This window comes from Aplysia californica, unplaced genomic scaffold (assembly GCF_000002075.1).
Source record: "Aplysia californica isolate F4 #8 unplaced genomic scaffold, AplCal3.0 scaffold00181, whole genome shotgun sequence".
NCBI classification, from domain to species: Eukaryota; Metazoa; Mollusca; class Gastropoda; order Aplysiida; family Aplysiidae; genus Aplysia; species Aplysia californica.
This window is the reverse complement of record NW_004797451.1, coordinates 411,867-438,755: the sequence shown is the minus strand read 5'-3', so window position 1 is coordinate 438,755 and position 26,889 is coordinate 411,867. Positions and strand designations below refer to the sequence as shown.

General features: G+C 40.1%; 1 protein-coding gene across 1 annotated transcript in view; it reads right to left on the bottom strand.

Annotated features, from left to right (window-relative positions):
- Nucleotides 1-26,889, bottom strand: part of LOC101845772 (V-type proton ATPase 116 kDa subunit a1) — a gene marked incomplete in the record, with an annotated part of 55,695 nt that overhangs the window by 6,877 nt on the left and 21,929 nt on the right. Inside the window, 13 exon segments of the mRNA XM_035969773.1 lie at nt 5,234-5,335; nt 6,268-6,326; nt 7,280-7,431; nt 8,173-8,291; nt 9,095-9,197; nt 10,412-10,548; nt 10,982-11,121; nt 12,396-12,546; nt 13,081-13,293; nt 14,354-14,447; nt 15,620-15,702; nt 16,342-16,468; nt 17,288-17,394. Of these exon segments, the coding sequence (XP_035825666.1) occupies nt 5,234-5,335; nt 6,268-6,326; nt 7,280-7,431; nt 8,173-8,291; nt 9,095-9,197; nt 10,412-10,548; nt 10,982-11,121; nt 12,396-12,546; nt 13,081-13,293; nt 14,354-14,447; nt 15,620-15,702; nt 16,342-16,468; nt 17,288-17,394 (1,587 nt within the window).

Sequence of the window (26,889 nt, the reverse complement as noted above, 5' to 3'; positions counted from 1 at the left end):
GGGGTTCGGGCTGAAAGGGTTAAAGGTCGTTCAACATCAAGGAACAGAAAAAAGTATGACTTTGATGAGGGAAAAATAAGAAAGTAACGTCTTGTATTTTTAAGAAGGTTAGTACTTAACTGCACTTTGAATATTTCCAATGTTTTGACGCAAAGAGATCATGACAAAAGTAACAGTAAAACAGGGAAAGAAGATAAGATAAGATAAAAATACATCTTTATAGTCCAGATTCTGGCACATTGGTTTGGTATTTCACCACATGTACACACACACACACACGCACACACACACACACATTGGCTTACAATCAGATGAATAATATAAATGAGCAGCGATATAAACAATAATAATCTTAAGATATACAAACTCAATGTTAAATGATGCATACTCTAAGGTCATAAGTATACTTATACAAGATGGTTAAGATGGAAGCATTTTGATAGATGATGGTAAAAATGACCTTCTATATCTCTCTTTGGTACAAATCAGAAGCCAAGGTCTTTTACTTCTGACTGATGTTTTTATTAGAGGGAACAAGGGATGTTTGTTGGCTAAAAAGATGGAATTAATTTTTTTAGTGCAAGCTGTTATGTACAGTTCATCCACGTAGGGGAATGTAGATGTTGAAATTTTACATGCTTTCTGTATTAATCGATTTAATGTTTCTTTATCTTGTTGGGGGTCTTATGTTCCCGGCCCATGCTGTTATACAAAAGGCGATCCAACTTTCTATGGTTGAATGGTAGAATATGGACATCGTTTTATCAATTTTAAAATACTTTATCCTCCTTAGAAAAAATAGTCTTTTGTTCACTTTTTTATGAAGGAGAGAAGTGTGGACACGCCAGTTGAGTTTGTTGTCTATTGTAACACCCAAATACTTATAGTCTGATACTTGCTCGATGTTTTCACATTTAATTTCGAGTGGTTGCAGGGGCAGTTTCTTTATTCTAAAATCAACAACTAGATCTTCTGGGTTTTTTTACATTTGAAAGCAGCTTATGATTTTCACACCATTCAGAAAAGTTAAGTACAAAATTCCGGTTAACGGTTTTGTTATGGTCAGCCTGAATTAGCCCAATTATGGTTGAATTATCAGCAAATTTTATCAACTTGATGTTACTGTTGTTTATTTGGCAATCGTTCGTGTATAGTGTGAATAAAACGGGTGACAAAACACATCCTTGAGGGGCCCCTGTATCAAAGTGAACACACCCGGTCGCCACAGAGTAGCGCCCAATCACACCAGACGTAACAGACTTCAAACCCCCCCCCCCCCCCCCAGAAAAGCAGCCCATCCATCAAACAGCACAGAGGTTAAAAAATTTTCTGACCTATCAGGAAAAATGAATGCCTGTTCAGTGTCAGAATTTGGATTAAACTGGTGAATTCTATCAAAGATTATTTCCAAAAAGTCGTTTCATATTTAAGCTGGACAGCCTTAAACCTAAGGCGTACTTATTACTATGACATCGCAGACACACACTACTGAAGTTTTATAGTATTTTATCACTTTGTTTAATAACAATCAAAAAATGTTTTCAAAAGAAGCTGTATGTGTTTTACACCCCTAATAACACACTTTAAATAATTTAAGAGGCAAAGTGGTTCATCCCTGAACGTCAGGGCCAACCTGGGCTCAGTGGAAGACAGACAGCATCCCAGCAGACAGAGAGAGGTGTTTGATAAACCTACATTACGGTCTGATGTCATATGAACGACATGAAGAGTAATAGAATAAGCTTTAGATTTCTAGTATTGTTGTATCATTACTGAATTGACTTGTTATGAAAAGAGGCAAGCAGTACATCTGGACGACAACAACAACAGAAAAAACCCCCAGAGAAGCAGACAGAGCCAGCCACACCTGTGCATGGTACACAGCGTGCCAACTAACAACACCTTTCAGGTGAGAAAGTTAAGGAAAAGCAAAAAATACAAGATGCTAACTTACAAATGATACCCATAGCCCCGGGCCTTACGGTACAATGAACAGTCACTAACCCTCTATGCTCATGAAAAGTGCAAAGGGCATGAGATCAAAATCAAGACCCATCAACCATAAATACTGTAAAGAAAAGGTAAGAACATACACTAGCCGGCAAATTTGCTTGAGTAAGTCAGAAATACCAAAAGAGGAAGAACGAAACGAAAGTGAGACTGGTCAACCCAGACGATAAATGGGTTAGGCGTGCAGGTAAAAAGAAACCAGGCAAAGGGCAGGTAACTGTCACCTCATGGAAATTACTGTTAGAAGGCGAGCCAGAGTTAGAGTTACTGGCAGCCGAGTTGGCAGCAGGCACCCTAGGGCTACTCATATTGAGAAACATTACTTCTTCCCCATCCTCCTCCTCCTCCTCCTCCTCCTCCCTGTGCAGGGACTGAAACTTGTGTTGCTGAAAACAAGGCCATAGACACGGGAACAAGTCAGCAAGACTGCCAAGGCTGTAGTGTGTCAATACAAACATACGTGTTCACATACATGCTCATATGCAAGCACGCTAACACAGAAATAGACATACACATACACACACATATAGGCCATAGATATGAGTATACATCAACACGACATGCACACACATACATACAGACACATACACACAGGCTCACTAATGTGTGCACTCGCATGTGCACACAAGCTCATACATACACATGATACAGACACAGACATACATACACGTACATACACACATTCCATACATACGCATAAACAAACACAACATCTAGACATGTGAAATGCAACTCAGAAATAACCAAGCACTGACTTGAGGTGAACTACGCTGTAACAAAACTGCCATACAAAACTGAAGGAACAACAGTAGTTGGTCAACGTGTGTAACGTCTGCTATCATGCTTGCAAAGAAAATTATTACAGTATTAAGACTACAAAAATGATATGCAATAAAAAAAAAATTTCTGATGCAAAAGGTTAGTGCATTAGTCCATGACTCTAAGACTAAGAGCAAATCTTTTGTTCAAACAAATTAATAATCTTTTATACTTCTTAAATTCCAATGGCAAAATCCAAGTAAATGAAAGTTTTTCATCCAATTTTCCCCACAATACAAATCTGTAATATCTTTCTGTGGAGGTTTATTTGTTCTATTGATTGTTCTTGTCCAACACATTCATCAATTCGTATTGTACGTCGGGTGAAACTTATTAGAGTTTAACTACAAGCAGCGTCAAAAACCTTTCACAGTATGCCCAATAATGTTTAAGAAAGATAGTGAACATAAATTCAAAATGGTCCGTCAAAAGCAAAAAGTATATTTTCTGGAACGGTTTTCCGGCTTCACAGGAAAGTTGCACATTTTTCCTTCACTGACATTGCATGGGTCAAGGATTGGAGTGAGATTACTCTTATGGTGGACTCACAAAATCTAGGCCCATTTGTTAATTTTTTTTGGGACATATTAAATTGGCCACCATAGCAGTTCTAAAAAGTCTAGGCTATTTTCACACAGCAAACAAAACATGCGAGTCGCTTTCACAACACAGCACTTCACTTGTTGTTATCGATCCAGGCTTTGGTGCTGGGGGAAACTGAGCACTTATGGACCTGTCCGGTATGCAATGACGTTGTTGCCCAGGACAGGTAATAATAACAGGTAATCGATCCAGGCATGCACTTGTAAGACTGAGAGTATACAGTTGTAAGTCGAACTACAAGGAAAAGGGCAGAGGAGCAAAAACTGGTCAAACGTCCATTTCCAATACAATCAAGCCAAGGGGAAGGAGAACAGTGGCAACCCCTCGCACAAACCACGCCCGGGAATGCTGCTCTGGGGAATCAAACCAAGGCCGTCCACTACACAGTCAAGCACAGACATCAGCTGATGTAACTGAGCACCAGAACACGACACAAGGATATTGTCGCTGTCACAAGAAAAATGAGTGACTCTGTTTGACCTTGCTTTGAGTTCAGTTTGAGTACGAGTTTAACAGAACTTGCAAACACATGTAGGTCATGTTGTTGTTGTTTTCAAATCCCTTTAGCTGCGACCATTTCGCTCTTGACAGCGCAATGCCTCCCTCAAGTAACTACGTGTCCTTGTCATCTGGCCAACGCCAAAGATATGTAGGTCATAATAGTGCCAAAAGTTAGAGGTGTTACAAGAGAGTAACATATTAAGGAAAGAAAGAGGAGAGATAAGAATGATAGATGCCTGAAAAGAAAGAAGGAGCAAACACGCCAAAGCACCATGACCTTGTCTTATAGTATAAGGTGTGTGAAAAATTGTTGGAGTTACTTATTTCGAGTGACAGCGACAGTATACAATACTTCTAGATCACCCTGGATTAGCATTGTTGTTCCCGTTGACCTGCTACTCAGCTCCGTGGAGCAACTGACATTTTACAAAATCATCTTTGGTTTACCCATACATCTCAGAGGAGCTTTCCAAAATCATTTATACGAAACTTGAAGGAAAACTGAAGGTGTTCCTCTTGGCCTTCCTCGTGTAGAGCCCAGACAACTATTGATTTTTCTACTCAAATTAATTTAATGCTGCACAAATGACAAATTTTCCTTTCCACGACAGATATCAACAGGTACATTCACACTTGCATAAACACATACACCTTAACACACACAGATGAAGCACTCAGCCTAGATGAGAAGGTACAGAAGACAGGAGGAGGAAGGAAAGAAGACAGAGATATGACACATCAAAGTAGATCCATGAATGCTCATCTGATGTTAGTGTGTGTTATTCCACCACAGCAGTGGTTAGACATCCTGGTGGGGCTGCTGAGGGTCAACATATCACCCCTTCAAGGTAAGTGTAGAGCCAGGCCCAAAAAGAAATGACAGTCACCACTCAAACTGTTAGTACTCGAGGGTTGGGAGGGCTTGTATGATGAGAAAAACACACATACACACAATCACCAAAAATAAACACAAACGAACAATGAAAATGCTGGGAGCCATGAAATCCCCGTGACATATGTATGAGTATTTTGGGAATTTGTTTTATAAATGTAGAGGGGAATTGATATATATAGTGGGAGAGTAATTTCTATATATATGTGAACATTATGTTGAAGGGAAATTAATGACACACACTCATTGAATGGTATTTCTTACTTTCTTTTGAAATAATGCTATTTTGCATCTCCAGTATACATTTATCACGAAATTTTCAACACAAACTAACTGAACAGTCGCATTTTTTCCGTCTCCTTTCTTTCTTGTTTTGACTCTGCGGTCAAAAGCGGCGCCTCCACTCACCTGTCCGTAACGTGTTTGGTAGCGCAGGTACATCGGTTTCCCAAACATCATCCATGGCACACATAGCACCGCCAGCACCACCAAGAAACTCTGGAACCCTTTCTGAAGACAAGAAAGAGAGAAACTGTTTTTGGGGATTGAGGTTTTAGGTTCTTTTAACCCTAAGTTTTAGGTTACCTTATACACCATGGTGGAAATAGCATTCACTGTCTTTCACTGAATCTGTATCATCACCTATGAGCACATAACATAGTGACTGGGGTTCAGCAGCAAATCCAGTACTTCTGCTGATCAGTATGAGCATGAATCTTCTTGAGGGAGATCAGTCCCTTACTTAACTAATAATTCAAAATAGACCTGAATAAATTTTAAAAAACAAAAAAAACTTAGAAAAGCCTCAACGCAAGGACGCTTTTTTGTTGATGTGTGTTTAGGCTTCTCCACAACCTATTTTTCTTTATTTTCTCATATTATAATTATTGGACTTCTTGCTGCTTTCACAATTGAATTATGTACGAACATGTTCAACTGTACTTTGAATAAATTATATTCAAAATACAGTCACACTTACTTTAATGGCCACCTGTCCAAGACAAAGACTCGTACAAACAACAACTTCTCACTCCCCCCCCCCCCCCCCCCATGTTTTATTTTTGTCAAAATGACAGTCCACAACGTCCACTTGTCTCAGACAACCTCCACTGTATACATAATATGTAGAGGGTGCGGTGGCGGAGCGGTTAGTGCCCTTGCCACCAGAGCAGAAAGTCCGGGTTCGAGCCTCGGTTCGGACACAGAATCTTTTTGCCCCCTCCTGCTCACCCAGCAGTAATGGGTACCTGACTTCGAGTTAGGGAAGTTAAGGCAGCGTGGAAAGGAACTGGCCACCCAACCACAATATGCTGAAGGCCCAGGATGTTGTCTCACTAACAAGGCAATCCCCAATGTCCGGATCGGATGAGGGAATAACCTTTTTACATAATAGTTGCACAGTACTGACTACTTGACTCAGCTTGAGCCTTCCAAGCTCTCACCTGACCACTGTAGATAAGAGGATGCTTCCCGTAGTTGAAGAGGAACATGTCGATCAGACCTGGAAAAGAGACAAGGCAATTGTTCCTTTGTTTGCTTGTAGTAAGACACAGATTCATTCATTTAAGGGTAGGGAAAATGGTAAGACAGACAACAGAGACAAATGAAAGAAAATAAAGAATCAGGATCCATCAGTGGTGTCCTCCAAGCCCCCATAAGAAAAGGAAAGAGAGACGTCAATTTTTTTCAAATCAGCCAAAACATAATAAGTCCAATATTTTTAACCCATGACACTTCAAATATCGGTTCAGATGTGAGCTTATCTCTATATTTCAACCAAATCTAAGTGTATGCACAATGGTTATGGTTTTGAGAAACATTACAACAGTATAAGCCATTATAAACATCAATCTACAAGCAGAGATCAGAAAGATTTTCCTGCTATGTGAAAATTCCATTGTAGGAACATAAAGGACAATTTATTTACGTTTATCGCGGATGTCACTGTCATTTATCCTAAACATAGTCTCTATAAAAATGTAATTCAAAATATTTAAATGAGTACACATGAAGTTATAAGACTCAGAATTTGTAGGGGGCCTGGATGGACTATGAAAGAGAGATAAACATAAAAATGACACAAGATTACTTGATCCACAAAACTGAGAACTACTATTGTGTCAGTCAAAGCATTACTTCCCCCCAATCATGACATCGAACTTTAGTTCTCTGAGCTTGAATCCTGTAATCAAATATTATCTTAACCCAGAAAAACTAACGAATACGAGTTGCTGTTTTTTCTCATTTTAAACTTAGAGTTTTACAGCACTTGGAACACAAAAATGTCATAAAAGTTCCGAAGATTAGAGAAGTTACTAGAGAGCAACATGCACAGAAAAAAATTCAGGACAGATAAGGATGATAAACGTTGGATAGGAAAGGAGTAGACCACACCAGAGCACCCACCAACCACCTAGGGTCATACTGTGCATCTCTCCATGACCAATGACCTACCTATGAGTAGACTGGGAGCATCGTGGGCCTCCTTCGAGGTGTAGTGCACCCACTTGTGGAAGATAAGGATGATGAGGTATCCAAACATGCAGAACAGGAACACGACCATAGGGATGAAGTCAAAGATGATATTCAGGGGTCGCTTGAAGTGTCTGTGCACAAAACAAATGGCTTTTATTCACTTCTTCCTTCCTCTTGTATTGTTAGAAACAAACGGCTTTACTTTACCCTTTTTCTTCCTCTTGTATTGTTAGAAACAAATGACTTTAGTTTACCTTTCTCTTCCTCTTGTATTGTTAGAAACAAATGACTTTAGTTTACCTTTTTCTTCCTCTTGTATTGTAAGAGACAAATGACTTTAGTTTAATTTTTTCTTTCTCTTGTATTGTAGGAGACAAATGACTTTAGTTTACCTTTTTCTTTCTCTTGTATTGTTAGAAACAAATGGCTTTACTTTACCCTTTTTCTTTCTCTTGTATTGTAAGAGACAAATGACTTTAGTTTACCTTTTTCTTCCTCTTGTATTGTAAGAGACAAATGGCTTTAGTTTACCTTTTTCTTTCTCTTGTATTGTAAGAGACAAATGGCTTTAGTTTATCCTTTTCTTTCTCTTGTATTGTAGGAGACAAATGGCTTTACTTTACCTTTTTCTTTCTCTTGTGACGTTAGAAACAAGTGGCACTGGCAATAACCTTTGGACTCACAGTTCCCTTCTATTCCATTTTTGTTCTTTTTATGATCTGTCACAGGCATTCATCTCTATTCAGACATAATAATTCAGTGTCTTGTTAAATGACTAATTAAGTTCAAATGCCACTATTTATGGGTTTCTTTTTTCATCCTCAGTGTGTGTGCACAGGGATATATTATATATATATGTGTGAAAGACAAACCTGTGGTTGAGTAAGCTGAGCGAGATGCCAAAAAACATCTGGCCAATCCCTAGGATGACAGACATTTTCATTTTGAGGGAGTTCGTGAAGGCAATCTTGTTGTCAGACAGCATCCAAATCTGAGAACACAAAAAAAGCAATAAAAATCACTCATGAAGATTAGTCCAGAAAAACTCATTGTTTCTTGAGGTGACAAAATAATATTTTTGCAACAAGGGAAAAGCTCAAGAAAATTTTACAAGGATGAGTTTAAGTTACTTTGTCAAAAGGCACATAATAATCTTGATTTTTAAGATAAATTTTCATCTCTAGTAGAATTCTGAAACAAACTTCCTGGGAAGCACATAGTGCAAATTGCCATTTCTAGAGATGATAAAACATTAACATACTTTGACAAGATCTTTAGCTGTCTATGGCCAGGTATCCATTCTCACCTGGGTGAAGTGAGGAAGTACTTTTCCAAAGGACACAATATCAGGTTTGAATCTCGAACCCCCGAAACCGCAACCTCACAATTACGAGTCCAGTAGCCTAGCCACTAGACTACCGATGCCAACATTTTAAAACAGATAAATTAAGAAGACAGACAAGCTTTGACTCAAAAGTTGCAAAAAATAACAATATAAGATCAGCAAGTGAGATCACTACTCTCTACTCCACAGTTCGAAAAGAAAAGAAAGAACAATAAATTAGACAAATTGAGAAGCCTGTGTACATGTTTCCTTCGATAATCTTAGAAGCTGTGTGACAATTGCCCCAAAGCAGATTATTTTTTCTTCACATAAAAAACACTCAGACAAAGCCAACAACTGTAGTTAATAGCCGTAAATTGTTTTCACTTTGTGTAAAGTAAAACGAAAGTCTGACAGCAGACCAAAGACAGACATACCAAAGTAAACTTTTAAAGAGAACTAATACAGACCGGGTCCACTCCCATAGGGTAGGGAGAGTCCATGAAAGTGGCCGCAGGGTCCAGTTTGATCTTGTCATGCTTGGCCAGTGAAACGTTATTGTATCGGGGGTCCCTGCAGAGGACAGACAATCGCTTAATCCAAAGTTCTTACTTTCACTCTTTCAAGATCATTTCACAGCACTTGTGACACAGATGTGCGGGCCATTTTTAAAAGAAAATTTTTAGGTAATGGTACAGTAAAAATGCCTGTTGCTTATTTCGTATCCTCCACACCCCAGTACTTTGTTTCATGCTGTAGATACTCATTTATTGAGATATTGCGCAAGTCATAAATTGACTTACATAAGCACTGTTTCTTTAAGTTTTCTCAAAACGACAAAATATGAAGTAGGCAATTGTGCTATGACTGTGGTAGTTTATTTTTTTAGACACCCCAAGACTCATAAGGAGGTTCTAATCCACTGACTGACCCCTGAACTCTGCATTTTAAATATAGTGGGCATGTGCGCCTCCATCAACAGACCCTTTTTAAGGATGTCGTTCCTCAGAACAATTCTTAACCTCCAAACTCACAATACCCATACAATTGAATCATCGGGGGATGGGTGCTGTCATCACATTCAGAAAATCAGCTGTCCCTGAAATGTAGCATATGGTGGGAGGGTTTCACATTGTTCACATTTCTCCAGCTACTCATCTGTACACTAGAAATACAATACTGAAACGAAGTAGAGGAAGCATACCACACAAGAAAATCTGTCAATTGCCCAGTCTTCAGTTTACCAGATTTTGAGCAAAAGATAATTTTTGAAGTGTTGCACTCGTACTGACCCCTGAGCTCACAAGGAGGAAACATTACATACATCGACCCCTGACCCCTGAACTTACAGGATGAATACATTCCACACGTCAACCCCTGATTCTTTTGACTCATGTGGTGGGTATACTCCATGAACCATGATCCCTCAACTCACTTTATCAGTATATGCCACAATCTCCTGACCCCTGAACTCAATGGTGGGTACATGCCACAACCTACAGACCCCTTAACACACGTGGTGAGTATAAAACCATTACCCCCTGACCCTTGAACTCATGTGAGATGGTGGGTATACACCATGACCTTGACCCCTGAACTCATATGGTGGGGATAAAACCGTGACCCGTATATACCACGACCCCTGAACTTACGTGGTGGGTATGTTCCACACATCCACCCTTGACCCCTGAACTTACGTGGTGGGTATGTTCCACACATCCACCCTTGACCCCTGAACTTACGTGGTGGGTATGTTCCACACATCCACCCTTGACCCCTGAACTTACGTGGTGGGTATATTCCACTGACAGCCAAACATGTTGAGAGGCTTGGAGAAGATGTCGTTGTAGATGAAGCCCGTGTACACTGAGAACGCACCCATCAACAGGATGATGTAGCGACCACCGAAGAATGTGTTGAAAATCTGGAGGTCAATAATAAATAGCGCATTATTTCACTTACCTAAACTATTGAAACCCAATATACGACTTAGTACAAAGAGGTAACAAGCCATTAGTCCTACATGACACTTGAATTCCAATACACATTATCTTATACATGAGTCTGAACAAAATCATTATAGCTGTTGAGTAAAAGGAACAAATAACACAATTCATAAAAACAATTATAATTTTATCCTACTTTTTATAAGAACAGGAGAGGTTAATAGAAAAACTGAAAAGAAATTTTTAAAAAGAGGAATCAACAAACTACAGCACCCATCAACCACCCACTCTTGACAAGGGAAAAATCCCACATAGGCTGCAAAACTGTCCAACAAATTGCTCCATATTTCAAAACAGCAGAAAGTGACGAGGGATTCATTTTGTCGTCGCGTTGCCACACACTGTGCCCACCTCGTTCTGTATCTTCTTGGCCTCCAGCTGTTTCTCCTTCAGGACCAGGTACAGGGCAAACAGGAACATGATGAGACCGTGGCCCATGTCACCGAACATGACGGCAAACAGGAACGGGAACGTGATGCACGTGAAAGGTGCTGAGGAAAAATTACAGTCACTGAGGTATTCTGTTGAGTAGTCTATTTTTTAGTAAGTTTTACTGTACTTGCAACACAATTAGGTCGTAGAAGTGACGAAGATTAGAGGTGTTACAAGAAAGTAATAAACACAACAAAAAAAGGAGATATAAGAAAAGAACAAACCATACCAGAGAACCTGCAAGCCACCCAAAGTCATTGTCAAAGAGTTATCTTTGTCATTCAGCTGTTATTGCTGTTTGGCACAGGTCGAGAATCTCTGGCCTTTAGACCAGTTCAAGCCTAATAAGGTTTACTGTCAGGCCTGATGAACATTTTATTATTCATCATATATCTGGCCTAATAAGCTTTACTGCTACTTAAACTGATACTTATGACCAAGGCAAAATTTCAAATAAAATCAAGGTAATTTACAAGTAGGTTTATAACTAAAAGTTGCCGTTGTCGTAACAAACACTTCTATTTCAAATGATTCAAGAGTCCTTTCTTTGACACTCCGGGGTGTTTTTTTTTAGTCTTTTTTTCTTTAAAGGCCTAGTGGGCCTTCTTTGAGTTCCTATGCGGCCGAGTTGGCCGAAAAAGTTGCCAACCCCTGATGCATGACCTTGTCCTTGAGTTATTCTTGTAAAACCATTGTGTTCTTCACTATTTGTGTTCAAGTTGTGGTTTCGTTTAAGTAAAAGTTTAAAAGCACTTTCAACATAAAATACGTCATATAAGGGTCAAGGATAAGAGGCGTAACCAGAGTGTAAAAAGTAAAGTTTTTCCCGTATCTGATCCGGACATTGGGGATTGCCTTGTTAGTGAGACAACTTCCTGGGCCTTCAGCATATTGTGGTAGGGTGGCCAGTTCCTTTCCATGCCGCCTTTACTTCCCCAACTCATTGTTAGGTACCCATTACTGCTGGGTGGGCAGGAGGGCGAAAAAATCTGTGTCCAAAACAAGGCTCGAACCTGGACTTTCTGCTTTGGAGACGAGCGACGACAGATATTTGATAGGAAAGAAGGAACATAGAACACTATAGCAACTGCCCGATGTTGTCCAGCACTTGAGGTTTTATCTTTTATTGATGATGATGAATACAGCACAGAGTGAAAGAGAATGAGAGGCAAAGAGCAAGACACAGAGAGAAAGAAATAGACAAATAGAAAACAAGCAGCAACACAAGACAAGACAAAAAAAATATTTAAAAAGCCATTTCAGAAAGCCATTTGGAAACAAAATGAGACTGAAAGATTGCCCCACAGACATGATCCAGCAGACAAACACAGACCTGGATTGACTTCCCGGTACGTAGCCACACCAAACGCGTCCACGATGTTCTGGAAACCTTGAGTGAATTTATTACAGCGGTTGTACGTGGGTGGCACCATCTTGGTCTGCATGCGGTTCAGGATTGAGGGCACACTGCTGCCACTGCGCTCCTGGAGAACAGGGGAAGGACTTGTTTGAGTAAAGAGAGACACGTTGACACCTCTTTTCTTACTTACTCTACCTGTACCATTGAAACAACAGTGGTCATTTAGTGAAGGAAAGGTAAGACAGGCAGACACAAACTACAAAGGAAAATTAAAGAACTAGTACCTACTAGTGGCACCATCAAACCATCCGCAAAGTCAAACAGAAATTTTACCTGAATCAATACGATGAGAAATTAAGACAAGAAACTACCAGGTCAAACCCAGTGGCTATCTTCAAATATGTGTAGCATTGCGGTGAAATCAGACGCTCTTCAAAATAAAGAAATCCAAGAAACCACCACTTTTCTACTCCTTTGGACAATCTTTATCTATTTTTTCCCCAACTCAACACGTTTTATGTTAATTTAGAAACACATTACTGTGTGGATTTTAGTGAAAAATGTTAATCCAAGACGCAAAAAATGCAAAGTTGCAGTCAAAATGCATGAGTAGTCAGAACACGACAAAATTAGACACATAAAATGTTGGACAACTCACAGTTCCGCGTCGCAGAGCCTGCTGTATGCGGTCGAGGTCAGGCACGGGGCACCAACACTCGGCGATGAGACACTTCTGCGTGACGTCCAGGTTGAACATGTTGAGCATGTGGTAGATGGCCTTGATCTTGCGCACTTTGATGAACCAGACTTTGATGTTCTTGGCGGCCGCCACCAGCACGCGGTGTCGGTGATCCTGGGTCTGACCCAACACCTGAAAGAGAGGTTTTAGGTTTAGTAGAGGTTTTACGGCCGCTCGCAACCGCATAAGATCATATGAGCACCCAGAGGTGGATGTCAACAGAGAAGTCCTTACAGGGAATCAGGCTTACTCGGCTCACCTCTCTAGCTTCAACAGCACAAAGTCTGCTTCGACTATCAAGGCACCCCGGAAATAGCCGGTCACAAGTGTGTGACAAATATACAAAAGAAGTAGAAGAAAATGAAGACAGTAAGGATGAAGAAAGAAACAAAGCAGCAGTTCCCTGTTGCAATTCAGGCACAGTTATGAGTATGACATAGATGAATCAGCCCATTTACAATTCTACTGCACTTCAGACTGGGAATAAGACACTTCAGTCAGTAGCACTGCCCCATGGGGTATGAAAGAGACAGAGGAGGAGGAGGCGGGTCATGAGTTATGTGTGTTGGGGGTGGCAGTTGGGGAGTGGGGAGTTAAACCAGGAAAAAGTGGAAAATGGGTCACGAGTCATGGAATGAAAGGAATGGGGGAGCGCAGGGGGAAACAGGAGTCAGACATAGAGGAGAAAAAGGATCATAAGTTGGGGAGGGGAAAAGGTAGGCCAGGATAAGGAAGACCATCAGTAATGAAGTAGGTGGGGATGGATGTTAGGGGTAATGTTAGGAGTAGGTCGGTCTTAAGTCATTGGGTGAGGGGGGTAATGTTGGGGTTGTGGAGTAAGAGGCGAGGTGGGGGGGGGGGGGGGGGGGCGACACCCCTTGGCTTCAAATATTAGCTTGTGCAATGCTTGCTTCTTTGTTTGATCGAGTACAGAGAAGCAGATTGACACAAAAAGTCATTTAGCAGAGAAAAAAAGAAAAGACAATTTTTTTAATGAACCAAGAGTGTAAAGAACCATGCTATGGACATTACACAAAATCAGTTTAATATATATGAAGGAAACAACAAATGCATCCTACATACACAAGTACACACGTGAATATACACACACCCAAACACATGAAGACACACAAACACCACTACGCACACACACACATTCATGCTCCTAGCACTGCAGCAACTAAAAACTCACAGTATTGAGATCCTCTATACGGGTCATGACCCCTATGGCCATCTCTCGTCGCTCAGCCTGGGTCTCTGGGCACGGGTACAGAGTGGCTCGGTACCTGCACAGTAATTTATTATCTATAGAATATCCACATAGGAGGCATCATGGTGAAATCAGGAGCTCCTCAAAATAATGAAATAAAAGATATCAGCATTTTCCGCGTTTGCCAATTTTTACTGAATCTTTGTCTTTTGGCTAAACACCTTGTATGCCCATTTAAAAACATATTAAAGTAACTATAAATAAGGCTTGCAAGTTTTTTTGCTCATATGGAAAACAGTTTAAAGTTACAATTGCGAAACAACTTTACTATTTCCAAAAGCAAGGCTTAAGATAGTATAATTTTCCATTTAGCACCTACCTTCCCTTTAAACATGTGTGAACCTTTCAACATCTAGAATTATGTTTTAATCGTGTCCCTAGTTCCTTGAAAATTGCGTCAACACACCCAAAAAATCCACTCTTACGAAAATGATGAAAAAGACACAAGAGTAAGCCCATAGTACTTTTACATAGTTTACAGAGCATGCTGTCCCTTTACTTTAATGAAGTCCCGCAGACAAACCTCAGCAATGGTTGCAACAAAAAAAAAAAAAAAAGAGTTTATCTATTTCTTCTAGTTACACAGAGCATCAAAGTATTTCAGTCTCGTCAACTTTTTCAAAACCCAATCAGTGACACCCTTTGTTACAACATCAGATTATATAACAACAAATAAACCTACATCAAGTGGACCTGGTTTTGGTGCAGTGTATGTTATAACACTCTCAAATTCCAGATTGTCAAATCCAGCACACATCTATCGTCCTTATCTCCCCTCATTTTTTTGTTTGTTTGTTACTCTCTTGTAACACCTCTAATCTTCTGGCGCTCAAATGACCTTATGCAGTTGCGAGTGCCGTAAAACCTCTACTAAAACTAAAACTAAAATCCACCACAGTCTCGAGAAATTCAGGACAATTGGCAAGCCTACCATCAACAAACGAAAATTCTCAAGTCTAAAGATTTCAATAATAAACTTGTAAAAAGAACAATCCCCTGTCATGATGAGAACAGTTTTTTAAATACCTACAAGCACATTTAACTCTTTAAACCCCATCCGATGCTGGGAGCATCTAGCGGTAATAACCCAGTTCCCCATCGGACGCCGATACTAGTGACAACATTTTCGTTTTATTTAGCAGGGTAGAAAGAGTTAAAGCACCATTCACATCTAGTTGATCCACTTACCCCTCACAAATTTTCTTGATGCGACTCTTCAGCTGTTCACCTTGGAAAAATATGATGAACACTGACTTGTGGACACTATCTCCCTGGTGAACAGAAAGTTTGAGTAGTTAGAATACAGCGTGAGTAAAAAGAAGGTTATTGATGCAACAAAAGTCATTAAATGCTTGGGAAGAGCATGATAGACAGACAGAGACAACAAAACAGAGGTAAAGAAAAGGAAGTATTACTTGCCATATAGGCCGTTCAACAACTTGTTTTGAACAGAGAAGGACATGACTGCTTGGGATGTGAAATGTGAAATGGTAAAGGTTTAACCCCTCCACTGTTAACACTATTAGGTTATTCAAGAGGTGGGACCTCCAAGTTCAATGTCCACCTCCATAAGAACTGAGCCAAATGGGAAATTCGTGTAAAGTGCCTTTCCTAAGGACACAACATCGGACCGAATTGAGGCTCGAACCCCTGGACCCACAATCTAACGATTATGAGTCTGGTAGCCTAACCACTAGGCTACTGACACCACTGTATGGGATGTACAAAGATAGCAGTGGCATTCATAAATTTATACAATTTCAGAACTTGTGTTCAGGGGTATGCACTATGATGGAATGTCTGTACATCTGTGTAGGCGTGTGTTCGTGTGCATGCACAGATATTCATGCATACGTAATTTCAAGAATGAGTCTTCATGACAGAATGAAGAGTGTGCTCATACAACATACCGTGACAGGATCTTCCAGCGGAGAGTCAATCTCAGCCTGACGCAGGAACACATTGCCGCGACACACACGCCACAACATCACCTCGAAGGATGGGATTCTCTCCCTTAGGATCACACCAGCCACAAACCTGAACACAAACAAATTTTTTATTACGAAAGAGAAGTACAGTTCCACATTAACAGTCATACAATGCAGGATTTCAGTAAAGTTAGAGTAAAGAGTTAAATGTTAGTAAGAGTTGTACTGCACCTGCAACACAGTATGGCCATAAAGAGAAGCACTTTGAAACAATAAGTGCTATTTAGAGCACGGAAAAATTCAGACAGGCAGAAATGACAGATAGAGTAAACAAGAAGGAGATGCCTTCTAACCACCACTCACAGTAAAGAGGAGGACAGCTATGGATTAGCAAGCATTTAGTGTAGGGAAAAAAGGGGCAGTTTGACAAAAGTAGTGCCCAAAAATGATCCATTACAACACCAACCAAAACAAAGACAGAGATTTTAATTTTAGTAAGAGTTTTACAGCACTTGCAACACAATAAGGACATATAAGTGCCAAAGATTAGAGGTGTTACAAGAGAGTGACAAACACAAAAAAGAAGGAGAGGAGATAAAGACGATAGATGTTTGATAGGAAAGAAGAAGCAAACCACACCAGAGCACCCGCAAACCACCCACAGACAGAGATTGAAAATAACTTGAATGATCCCGTGAGATGAAGGAAGCTGAGGAGAAATTCACGACAGACAAAGTCAGCCCCCCAAAAAGCCCACAATATGCCAACAAAAAGCAGTTTTTCAGGATAAAGAGAAGCATATTAACAAAATAAGCACCAGACACATGCACGTGTGGGTGCATGAACACACACAGACACACACACACACACATACAGACACACACACACACACACACACACAGAGTACAGCACAGTGAGTTCAACTGACCCAAGCTTCATCTGTTGACCAGTACGGGGAATGTGTTCCTCTCCCAGAAGTCCCACACGCTCCTCAGCAATGTTTGGGTCATGTAGAGCCTGCGCATGGAGTTCCGCCTGACAGAGAGAAAGAACGAGAGAGTGAGACAGAAAGCATACAGAGACAGAGAGAGAGAGACACACAGACAGAGAGAGAGAGAGAGAGAGAGAGAGAGAGAGAGAGAGAGAGAGAGAGAGACAGAGACAGAGATAGAGAGACAGAGACAGAGAAAGAAAGTGGGAGAGAGAGAATTTGTATGTGTTTGACAGAGAGGAAAACAAAGAATCCAAAGACGTAAAAGAGAGACAGACAGACTGAGAGAAAGAGAGTGGTAGACAAAGACTGAGAGAGAGAGAGAGAAACAGACAGACAAACAGACAGACACACACACAGACAGACAGACAGAGACAGAGAGAGTGACAGAGGGAGATATAAAGAATATAGCCAGTCAATCTATCTATCTACCTTGTCTGTAGAACTATTTTAAGCAACCAATATAAGTTACAATACATACTTATAATAACAACATACACCCCTATTCATGTACGTTCCTAAGTACATATTCATGAACACATGTCTGTGTGTGTGTGGGAGTGTGTGTGTGTGTGTGTGTGTGTGTGTGTGTGCATGTGTGTGCGTGTGTGTGTGTGTGTATGGGAGTGTGTGTCTCTAGATGTGAGTTCATGATTGGGTGCATATACTTCTATACAGTTTTACGCTTATATAATTATTATCTTGAACACTGCGCATAGTATTATTATTGAAAAGCCCATTAATGTTCTCATCTGAGAACAACAGCAGCCCGTCAACACGGCAAAGCCATACACACTGAGAGGAAAAAGAAATGACAGGGAGTAGTATCAGAAACATTGTGAAGCAGGAAAAAAACCTTAAACTAACATACTAAAACAGTTTCATAAAATATGAGTTCACTGAAATACAGTACACCAAAAAACAGTTGTGACTGCTTGGTTTTGTGTGTGTGTGTGTGTGTGTGTGTGTGTGTGTGTGTGTGCGTGCGTGCGTGCGTGCGTGCGTGCGCGCGCGCGTGTGTGTGTGTGCATGCGAGTGTGTGTGTGTGTGTGTGAGTGTGTGTGTGTGTGTGTGTGTGTGTGTGTGCATGTGCGTGCATGTGTGTTTGCATGTGCATATAAGAGGGCATATGTGTTTGCTCGAATTACAGAAAAGTTTATCTACAAAGCAATGGCTTAACATCCAGTTTTTTTTAAAAAGAGAGATAAAACGGGTGGAAATAACATTAATTGTATAGAAAAAATCAATACTTCATTCCTCATATCTTTCATCTATTATGGAGCTATCCTATCACAGAGAGCTACAACAGAGGGTACTTATTAATGTGGTCACCACAGCTGAGCATTTGCTCTACAAGGGGAAACAAAAAAGAAGAGTAAAACAGAAAATAATTCATTGATCCTGAAAGGGATGTTTGCTTCACAATGAAATGCAGATATTTATGAACAGACCATACAATCATGATTTTCCAAACAAAATGCAGCACATCGCTGATGACCACCAAAGACCAGAGTTCCGAGTTTAAGCTACGGTCAATGTGTACTGCTCTATGACACACCAATGTGTACGGTTCTAGGACACACCAATGTACACTGCTATGGTAACCTTCTATGACACACCAATGTGCTCTATGACACACCAATGTGAACCTCTCTACAGCTCTAGAACACACCAATGTGTACTACTATTGTAGCCCTCTACGACACACCAGTGTGTACTGCTCTATGACACACCAGTGTGTACAGCTCTATGATACACTAATGTGGACCTCTCTACTGCTCTAGAACACACCAATGTGTACTACTATTGTAACCCTCTACAAACACACCAGTGTGTACAGCTCTATGACACACCAATGTGAACCTCTCTACTGCTCAAAGACACACCAGTGCGTCCTGCTCTACTGCTCTAGGACACACAAATGTGTACTGCTCTATGACACACCAATGTGAACCTCTCTACTGCCCAAGGAAACATCAGTGGGTCCTGCTCTACTGCTCTAGGACACACAAATGTGTACTGCTCTATGACACACCAATGTGAACCTCTCTACTGCCCAAGGAAACATCAGTGTGTACTGCTCTACGGCTCTAAGACACACCAATGTGTACTGCTCTAAAACACACCAATGTGTACTGCTCTAAAACACACCAATGTATACTGCTCTAGGACCACATATATAAAAAAGCTGGAGCACTAAATATTTGTGGCTTAATACCCTTGGTACATTGAAAAAGAGCTTGAGGGCTCATCTTTTTAAACAGCTAATTTGTGGCCTGAAGGCTCATCTTTTTAAACAGCTAATTTGTGGCCTGAAGGCTCATCTTTTTAAACAGCTAATTTGTGGTCTAAACCGTCTGTGATCATGTCATATTATTACCACTCCATATTATAACATTTTTACCAACTACATAATCTGGGGTGACTACTGATCTACATGTATTTTGTAATGTGATGACATTGTTTTTGCGTCAGCCATAGCGTATTTCTATCTATATCGCTTTATCTAATGAGTCGACTCATTCTTTTCCACAGGCTAAAAAACAATGTCAAGCAACGTCTGTGATACATATTTCAGATGTGTTACTAGTTTGGGGGTGGGGGGTTGTCCCTGAGTAAGATGTAGCAACCACAGCAAAAAAAAAAAAAGAAGCTGTATGGCAGCAACCTAACCTGTAATATTGTGTTGGAGAATTAGTTTGCAGGTTATATGAGTCTTGAAACATTACATTATCTATCATATGAAGAGGGAGAATTTCTGAATTTGTGTCTGCAATATGTAGAACATGCCATTTTAATTCAAATTTTCCTTGGTTTGTTGGGGGGTGGGGGGAAGAGAAAAACTTGTACTTTTTAAAAGTTGTCTTTTATTAGTAAGAGAAAATAAACGGGGGCTCTTGTGGTCTAGAGGTATGGCATTTGCCTCTCATTCAAAAGGTCCCAGGTTCAACGAGTCATGATCTTTTGTCTCCTTTCATCTTCACTTTCTCCCCCGCCCCACCCCCCAAATAGTTAACTACCCCTTTGAACTAAGATCTAGCTGGGGAACGCAAAGGAGGAGGAGGAGGAGGAGGAGGAGGAGGAGGAGGAGGAAGTAGAAGAAGAAGCAGAAGAAGAAGAAGAAAAAGAAGCACAGGAGGAGAAGGAGGAGGAGGAGGAAGAAGTAGAAGAAGAAGCCGAAGAAGGAGGAGGAGGAGGAGGAGGAGAAGGAGAGGGAGGAGGAGAAGAAGGGGAAGAAGAAGAAACAAGAACAAGAAGGCACTCTCATCATTCTACGCACATGCACCAAAAAAAAAAAAATTGTGGCACGCAAAAGGGAGAAATAATCGCTCCAAAGTAAATTCTCACTCTTCATACTTCAAATAAGTATAATTAACATTCTGGGTTTCTCTCCAGTGCAGAAGAATACTACAGGTTTTAGAGCAAATATAAAATTAGATTTTGGTGGGATTTAAAAAAAAGTTTTAGTTAGAGTTTTATGGCACTTGCAACAAAATAAAGTCATATAAGTGCCGAAGAATAGATGAGCTACAATACAGTAACCTACGCAAAAAAGGAGGAGAGATAAGGACGATAGATGTTTGATAGGAAAGAAGGAGCAAACCACATCAGAGCACCTGTCAACCACCCACAAGATTTTGGTGCATCACTAGAATACATATAATTTGTACCGAAAGAGAAAAATTCAACTGTAGGAACAAATAGCCAGATACCTCCATTTTCTTGCCCTGAGCTCCTGCCAAACAATTTTGCAATAACTGCCTCATAATTTGGCCACAATTTGGAGAACAAAGCTGAAGATTGTCAGTAAGCTCTTAAATTATACAATGCCAAGAGAGCAAAATTTCACAGCAAAGAGAAAAAAAACCCTGTTTTATTCTTGAAACAACAGAACTTGCATATATATATATATATATGTATTTTTTCTTGCTTTTTCACCCTGTAGGATTTGTACTTCCACAAATATTTCTTAAGAACATTCAATGATAACACAGAGTAAAAAACTGCAATTGTAAAAAAAAAAAAGTCAACATTTTGGGTGAAGTATATTTTTATCAGTTGGCTGAGGATACACACAATATTTCCGGTATCTCTCATCAAGGTTGGAAGCATGCAGTAGTGTACACATGGTTAGTGGGGATCATATGATAAACGCTGATGCTTTTAGTGGAGTGTAAATAATCGAGGTATAACAAAAACCTGAAGGCAGTCCAATACCACTAGCTCGATTTAAAACCTACTTATCATCCAACTATGGCAGATTTCTTTAAAAAATGAAGGGGATTGCTCTAAGGAGACAAGAAAACAAAAATAACATCCCATATTTTTAGAAAGAAAAAAATTGCCCTCCATTATTATGCATTGCTAGGGTTCATAGCTTAGCTCAACAGGTAAAATGGTGGGAGGTGGAAAAAAAACATGAACTGGCAAACATTCAGCGCCACATTTCAGGAAAAAAGACAAAATTATATGCTTAATATCGGAGCAGTATATAAAAAAGCTCTAGAGGACTTCACAATAAAAATCCTTTTCCGGAATGTCATATACAATTTCCACATTAAACGAATCTTTCCACTATAAATGCCAACCCATGAAAGCCAAATTTTTTTAAGTGCCCTTACTATAGTTTTGACAAAATCCAAAATGAAAATTTTTCTTCTTTTTCTTATTATGCTAGATGTATTCGTAAAGTTGTAAAATCCCGTCTTTCACAATTTAACCTTTAATTTTGATTTCATCAATTTTGGTTATTTTGGCACTTGACACAATTTTGCTTTAACCTTTTAAGCCTTGAACTCCTGAGGCTACCTTGCCCCCCTGCCTGAACTCCTGAACAATTCACGCCTTTATTCATATCATCACAAGAATCCCATTCCATATCCCACTCAGGGCAGCCCTCATCCTTACCAGCATCTAATTCAGAAAGGTCTTCAAAATAACAAATCATGTTTCTGTAGTATTATCCGTGTGCATTTTGTCTCAGGTGGGCTGGTTTGGGGATAGGGTCTCCCTGACCAGTGTACCAGATGCTAGGCATACGGGCAATTTTACGTGCCACCCGCGTACCAGTGGCTAGGGCTCAAATGGTCAAGGAGTCGATGTGACTTTCCTGCTGGTAACCATGCCCACACTTAACGCCATCTTGTTATTTTGTCATCAAAGCATCATATTCTGATGTGTATTGGCTTGTCAGTAATGATAAGTCATGCAAACATTGCAAATCTGTAAATGTTCACGACGGAAACTGACGTCGAGGAAAAAAAATCAGATTTTATTGCAAAAATCGAATGGGGTTCTTCCATGGAAAAAAAAAAGGAGTGCTTGGAGGGTCTGTAAATATTTTTCCACCTCCCAGTAATGAAAACAATACTTTTTTGTGCTACTCACTCCCTTCAAAAATAGCTGCAGAGGTATAGGACAGGTCAAAGTTCAAGTTAGCAGAATATAAAACATCTCCTCTGACTGCAGAGAGATAAGAGTTGAGATAAGTTCAAAATACTGCTTCTCATTTTTTAGGTGTGTTTCTGCCATACATACACATAACATCAAAAAGTGGGTGTGATTTCTTAACAACAGCAAATATGAAAAGCCGATACAGTGCTCACTACACCAAAAGGATCAGTATCAAAAGCACCTATAGATATTTTTTAAAAAACAAAAACCAAGAGCAACAAAAGGTCTCATAACAGAAACATTTTAAAAGAATAGGTAGGAACAAGTAGTAAAATAAAACATTCTTGTCCTGATCAAAATCATGAAGAAACTTTGTCGCCATTGAATAAAAAGTAAATTATTAATACTCACAGCTACAAAACAGCATACAGGCATTTTAAATCAAGCCATCCCTAACCATCCTATCTCCCTTAATTTACATATTCAAATATTGACTATATGTTAATTTCCATAACACTTGTATGAAACTAGGATTTTTCCGGACATTCTACAGATGTACACAATGCTGGTCTTCCTTTGCTTGAATTCAAAACAACGCAAGGATATCAATGCCAACAACCGAGACAAATGAAAGCACTTACATACAACGTCATTAGGCAGGGAAACCACAAGAAGGCAGAATACTCTCAGCGACTTCACAAACAGGAAATTACATCTAACAGATCATGCAGCAACTTAGGTTTGCACAGTGCCATACAAGAGGCGAAAAGGAGTCAGCTAGTGTACAAACTACAGCAATGCAGGGTCAATCTCAGTGCAGACATTCACAAAAACCTCACAACTTTTCGAGAATAAAATAGTAGCCTAGAGATCAGGGCAGAAACACAAAAGAGCTAGCTGTCTCTGACAGGTAGATTTTTCATGACGTCGGATGTCGAAAAGTTTATATGATTTTACAGTCGGCACTGAGCTTAAAGAGACAAAATACTTCCAAACAAAGTGGAGAACTCAAAATGAGACAGCCGGGAGAACTGAGAGGTTACAATAAACAGTATGGCACACCTAACGCTTATAGTGAACCCCTGCCCTGTTTTCTCCACAGCTTTTCTTGGAGGTAAGATACACATGAGCAGTTACACTACATTGCGCGGCAGGGAAAGGATTAAATACCATTTAACACATTTTTCTTTCCAAATAAGAAAGAACAAGGGTGAAACAAAAGTATGAAAAGCAAAAAACACAATCAAGGCAAGGCTGTACAGCTAACACGGCAAGAATCAAACTCAAACCCACCATGAGTTGAGTAACCATGATGATTCATCACAGACCGTAACATGTGGTCGGTTGTTCGGAGATTTACACATCAGAGACAGTGGGACAGGGAAGGGGGACAAGAAGAAAACACAATCATTGAACGTTGTAAAGGCTTGAGGATTTCCTTGCCTAGACTATCCAAGAGAGCATTTTTTCCTAAATTTGCAGTCCCATAAGCAAGACTGGGCATACATACATTTGCACATTTCATACACTTTAATTATGTTCACAAACATAGAGAAAAAATAAATCTAAACAAATACACACTTCTCCACACACACACATACACCCTCATACAGAAAATCAAAATAAAATACATGTGTGCACATATACACTAACCTTCATACGGAAATACACCCGAAATACATTTGCACACATTCACATAAATAGTTGAACCAGTGTAAGACGGAATCCCAAGGGAGCCCGAAAAAAATTCTGTAATAGACAGGGGAATTTAGGGAGCCAGAAAAAAATTCCATCTTAGACAGGGGAATTTAGGGGGAGATGAAGGGGGTTTTTAAAGACCCAGCTGGAGGGATCAAGGATCGCTTGTCTGATCAGCAAGCTTGGTAAAAACTTCACAGCTCTCAATTGCTATCCTGTCGTCTCATAATGACATGCGTCAGTCTTACTTATCCAATCACCACCACTGCTTGCCTTTCATAGGACCACAGTTTGACCTATTAAAAACAGAAACGTATGAACATTTTTGCTTCTACCCTTAGCCCCACCCATCGGTGTAACAAGCACAGTCAACCAGTGCCACCCCTCACTGCCATCATGAAAAAATGATTTGAGGAACTCTTTTCTGGGCTGGCCATACGATCAGGGTGGCAGGCATTGGTCAATCTAATTTCACACCTCTGGCTTCTGGCTACCGAGGAAAGTTTACGTAGTGGCTCGCCACTCGAGCACTCTCACAGGCAGTCGTGAGATTTCACACCCACACTACCCTCATCCTCTGCATCGCTCAGGGTTCACATGAAGGGGTAACATCTACCCTCAATTGCACCCCTACTCCCCTTCCTCCTCCAGCGGCATGGCCATGGTGTTAAGTTTATAGCCAGCGGAACCAAACTTACGAGTTCTGTTTCAAATCAAGGCTGAGCGGGCAAAGCATTTTCCGTCTTAGACAGGTAAAACCCTTGGAAGGGAGTGAATTTTTTTCCATTTCTGTGTTGGACATGTTTCCGTTTTATATAGGTAATTAAAGAGGAATATATCAAGGGAGGAGCGGGGAGATTCCGTTAAGACAGGTTCGACTGCATTAAATAATCAAAACCCTGTGAAAAGGGAGACATTATAAAAAAATCTTGACAACCGTTAAAAAGGTGTTCATTTAGATCAAAGGGGGGAAAAAAGGCAAAAAGTGGGAAAAAGGAAAAAGTGGAGAAAAAAAACTTGTGAGCAAAATCTGTCTCTACTATAATTACAACAAAAAAAGTCGCACCTAAATGTATCAGGGTAGGCAGACTATCAAACTATGCAACTATGTCAATGCCAATGGGTTCCAACTAGCATGACTCGACATTGTTCAACGTTGGAATCCTGAAGATAAACAAATAGTTCTCCAAAATGTTCAAAGTCAACAAAGAACAAATAGCATTGAGTGCAGTCCCTTTCAGAGCAGAAGCCCACAACCCTTTGTTACAACAGACAAATCTGGCATTGTTAAGACTTCAGACGTTTGATACAAATGAAGTTCAATAAATGTGATAAGCCCAGAGTGACTTACCTCGTCGAAGAAGGTCTGCGTTTTTCTCAGGATATGCTTCAACTCTGTCAGCTCCAGAAAGTTCCTTTTGAGAGCCTCAGAGTTGGAGTTGACTTCCTTCATCTCGTTCTCCAGCTTCTCATATGTCGCCTGGTAGGGGAAAAACAGCCGCAAGTCAAATTAAAGAGCAGCATCTCATAATAGGTTTTCTTAGTTTCCATGCTTTACAGCACTTGCAACACAAAAAGGTCATATAAGTGCCGAAGATTAGAGGTGTTACAAGAGAGTAACAAACACACAACAGAGCACCCTCCAACCACCTACAAAGGTTTTCTGAGATGAGCGACGGCACAGTCTCATATCACACATAGCTAGTCAGCAAGGAGGTTTCTGGGATTGTTAAACAAATCAGACAAACATGTACCACCACATTGACCTAGACCGAGAGAGAGAGAGAGAAACAGACAGACAAACACACAGACACGCACACAGTCAGACAGACAGAGACAGAGAGAGTGACAGAGGGAGATATAAAGAATATAGCCAGTCAATCTATCTATCTACCTTGTCTGTAGAACTATTTTAAGCAACCAATATAAGTTACAATACATACTTATAATAACAACATACACCCCTATTCATGTATGTACGTATGTACGTATGCATGAACACATGTATGTGTGTGAGTATGAGTGTGTATGTGTGTGTGTGTATGTGCGTGCGTGCATGTGTGTGCATGTGTGTATGTGGGCATGGGAGTGTGTGTCTCTAGATGTGAGTTCATGATTGGGTGCATATACTTCTATACAGTTTTACGCTTATATAATTATTATCTTGAACACTGCGCATAGTATTATTATTGAAAAGCCCATTAATGTTCTCATCTGAGAACAACAGCAGCCCGTCAACACGGCAAAGCCATACACACTGAGAGGAAAAAGAAATGACAGGGAGTAGTATCAGAAACATTGTGAAGCAGGAAAAAAACCTTAAACTAATATACTAAAACAGTTTCATAAAATATGAGTTCACTGAAATTCAGAAAACCAAAGGCAAACATTTGTGACTGCTTGGTTTTGTGTGTGTGTGTGTGTGTGTGTGTGTGTGTGTGTGTGTG